At 29.8% G+C, this 4,027-nt stretch overlaps 1 protein-coding gene across 1 annotated transcript in view; it reads right to left on the bottom strand.

Moving 5' to 3' along the window:
* LOC117120944 (low-density lipoprotein receptor-related protein 8-like) overlaps positions 1-3,183 on the bottom strand; it is an 8,585-nt gene extending 5,402 nt beyond the window's left edge. The window contains exons 1-3 of the mRNA XM_033266041.1: positions 2,897-3,183; positions 1,148-1,390; positions 693-746 (exon numbers count right to left, since the gene is read on the bottom strand). Of these exons, the coding sequence (XP_033121932.1) occupies positions 693-746; positions 1,148-1,390; positions 2,897-2,999 (400 nt within the window). The 5' untranslated portion in view covers positions 3,000-3,183. The remainder of the gene's footprint in view (positions 1-692; positions 747-1,147; positions 1,391-2,896) is intronic.
* Positions 3,184-4,027: the final 844 nt, after the last annotated feature.

Genomic DNA, 4,027 nt, shown 5'->3' with positions numbered 1-4,027 from the left:
GATCTTAGCCCCAACCATGTGAGACTGAGGTTATCGGCCATCTATTTGTAAAATTGACTTTCTAACCCCTCTTTATTTCGAATTCCAATATCCGCCACTGTTTAATGTTGCTTCTATTTCGTTTCTAGCTATAATCTTGGTGGAATATCAACCATGGTTCGCTCTAAGTTTCACAAAAAATAAATAATAAATGTGGGATAAATTATGAGGAAATTACATTCAAATTTTTAGACATAAAAAGTTCAACCATGGTGTGACTGAGGTGATTTCAAAATCCAGTATCCGTCACTGTTTAATGTTGCACTTTGGTGCTTTCGAATCATTCTCTATCTATAATCGTATTTTTGAAATATCGACAATGAGAAATACTTAGATATGGGGGTGGGGTGAGGAGATGTCCGCCTATACGAAGAGATTGGGCACCACTGATGCATATTGTGTTTATGTATTTGTCTTGTGAAGGGATAAGCCTATGCCATTTATAAGAATTACGTTTTAGCACTGTATCATTGGCCTTGGGAATAAAACAAATAATAATAATAATAATAATAATACTAATAATAATAATAATAATAACAATAATATAATAATAATGATGATGATGATGATGATGATAATGATAATAATAATAATAATAATAATAATAATAATAATAATAATAATAATAATAATAATAATAATAATAGACCTACCCCAAGAATCCTCAACACTCTCTTGACTTGTTCCATCCAGATAAGAGGAAAATACTACAAAAGAATACAGCAGAATTAGCTTTAAGATAGATCAATTCTAGATCGTTATCTGAAGTGCAAATTACACGAAATTTCTTGCTATCCGTTCAAATACATAGAAGTTGTCATTATTTAATAAAATGCAATTAGATTTAAGCCTAGCTAATACCGGTAATTGTTGTTGACGATGTTTACAAAAATTATACTAATGTAATTGGAAATGAAAATAATAGCATTGATAATGGATATAATAATAATAATAATAATAATAATAATAATAATAATAATAACAATAACAATAGCAATAACAATAATAATAATAATAATAATAATAATAATAATAATAATAATAATAATAATAATAATAATAATAATAATAATAATAATAATAATAATAATAATAATAATAGACCTACCCCGTGGATCCACAACTATCTCTTGACTTGTTCCATCCAGATAAGATCGAAAAATTGCTGCATAATTACGGTCACTCCAATAAATATGCCTTTCTACAGGGTCATACTCAACGGAGGCGGGATGAACTAGGGGTGGTGTACTATTTTTAAAAACTGCCGAAAATTGAAGCCGGGAACTGCCATTATGTATAGCCGACTTGAATATACAGTCTGCAACAGTATCGGTTACGAGCACGAGGTACTCTGTTAAATTGAAAGAATCAAAAGCATAACATTATAAATAATATTTCTGATAATGAAAATGATTATGATGATATACTGATATATACTGTTTATTGATAATAAAGAACAATATCATAATAATGATATGATAAAGATAAAAAAAAACGTAATGATAACAATAATACTAAACATATTGTATATATATATATATATACACAATATATATATAATATATATAATATATATATATATATATTATATATACTGTATATATATATACATATATATATATATGTAGCATGTATAGCATTAGTCTGTATTATTTAGTATTGTTGTTGTTATTATTATTATGAAACATTTTTCATTTGGATCCAATATAAATTCATACATTACATACATACATGCACATAGACCTACATACATAAATACGTACATTTATATTATTATTATTATTAGGGCTTGCCCTAACTTTTTTTGGTAACTAGCCCACTGGGCTTGTTTACTAGAGATTTTACTAGCCCACAAAATATTTTACTAGCCTACAGACAGGAACAAATTTTGTTTCAAAATATTTATTAGCGACAATTAAATTTGAAGGTTGATTTGCAGTTTCATAATTTCCGCAGCATTGCTGTTTGAGCTACCCTCTCAAAATATTGTTGAATAAATAAATAAAATATCACCCATGCTGCAAAATCGGCTCTGGTTATAACAGGGACAGATGAGCATGTTTTACATCTCCCTAGTTATAACTTTGGCTTTCTAATATTTAACAAAGGGCCCAGAAATCAATCAAACCAATGCATCTGTTAAATCTTTACGTCTCAAGTCTCTCACCCCCAATGGCAATAAATCTTGCTTAGGCTACCTATTAGGTCTAGACAAGACCTAGGGCCTGGGCTAGCCTACCTATAGCATTGAAGTACTTATTATTAAAAGTTGAACATTTTAAAAATACCATTATGAGAAAATAATATGAATATAAGGTAGTACATTAAATTAAATGTTCTAACTACCTAAATTAACCAGATTGAACGATCAAACGATCTTCTATTGAGAGAAAGATAACATGCCATCCTGTAGTGGTTGGTGAATGACTTGGGGATCATCTTAATAATTAAACACTCACGCATGTGGGGAGCTGAAAGCTAGCGAGAGTGTACTCTCTGGGCTGCGGTACCTCCTGTGCAGGGATTGTCTCGAAATTCCGCTTTTTAAAAAAAATTTTAAAAAGAAAATGTTTTTCTTGCTAATTATTCTCCACTAGACAACCGGGCAACATGAGGAGTAAAGAGGCTAGCCCGTAGCGGCTTTTACTAGACATTGTACGCCGGGCTAGTACTAAATCGAGCCCTGATTATTATTATTATTATTATTATTATTATTATTATTATTATTATTATTATTATTATTATTATTATTATTATTATTATTATTATTATTATTATTATTATTGCTGTTGTTGCTCTAATATTGACCAAAAAATGCAAATCCTGGTTCCAATCTATAAAACAAATGAGTTATTACCTGAATAACATTCGCCAAAAAGAACGATTACAATTAGATATATCAATCCACGTCCACACCCACCAATCTCACCTACATGTAAATGTCCGTTCATTTTCTTCATCTTTAAACCCAGAATTAAGTAATTTCACCAGTTTCGACGGATTAGAAACATTGAATAATTATCTTCTCTCACAGAGGACACAGATACAATGTACCTTTCTGCTGCTTCGTAGGTGTAACAGAAATGTATATGTGTATATACAGTAGATCTCACTCCAATATTAGGCCTTGTCGATAGAAGTAGACGTCCACACTCAAATTTTATACTGTACTGTCCGATCGATGTACAGACGATGAACATGTCTCTCGATAAGTGTCATCTCAATTTTTTTATTCACTGAAACTATGCAAACGCCATCACACGTCGCTTCAATTACGCGTGCATGGTCGATTGAAATATATTAAAATCAACGTCATCTATATAATTATTATTTGCTATCATCTCATCTTCACTATTATCATTTATATATTTTTCGAATACGAATACTATTAAAAGTTGATTGTAAATCTCCTAATAAATTAGGTACTTGAAGGTTAACAGAAATTGCGATGTGTTTTTCACAAAATAATCTGAAACACTTTACAAAATCAAATAAAAACATATCAGAGTAAAAACAAAAACAAACAATATCATAAAAAAAGAAATGAGACGTGATGTTCGACTACATTTTCTTTTAAATAAACTTCACAATTATGGTATCTGTGATTCAATGTTGGACTGGTTTAGGTCTTACCTGTCCTATAGATCACAGAGAGTTAAATTTAGAGGTGCAACATCTGAGGATATATTGGTTAAATCCGGAGTCCCGCAGGGATCAGTGATTGGGCCAATCCTCTTTAATCTCTTTGTGTCCGACCTCCCTTCCTGCATTCAATCACAGATATATCAATATGCTGATGATACACTAATCTATAGAGTCATCAGAAATAATAATAATAATAATAATAATAATAATAATAATAGGCCTAATGATAACAATAATAATGATAATAATAATAATGATGAATATATTTTACAATCTGATCTTCATGCTATTACTAACTGGTGTGTGAGAAATAAAATGTTACTAAATATTGATAAATGTATGG

This window comes from Anneissia japonica, unplaced genomic scaffold (genome assembly GCF_011630105.1).
Source record: "Anneissia japonica isolate Jap-2015-1 unplaced genomic scaffold, ASM1163010v1 scaffold1239_len605302_cov174, whole genome shotgun sequence".
NCBI classification, from domain to species: Eukaryota; Metazoa; Echinodermata; class Crinoidea; order Comatulida; family Comatulidae; genus Anneissia; species Anneissia japonica.
This window is presented reverse-complemented; position numbering and strand designations above follow the sequence as displayed.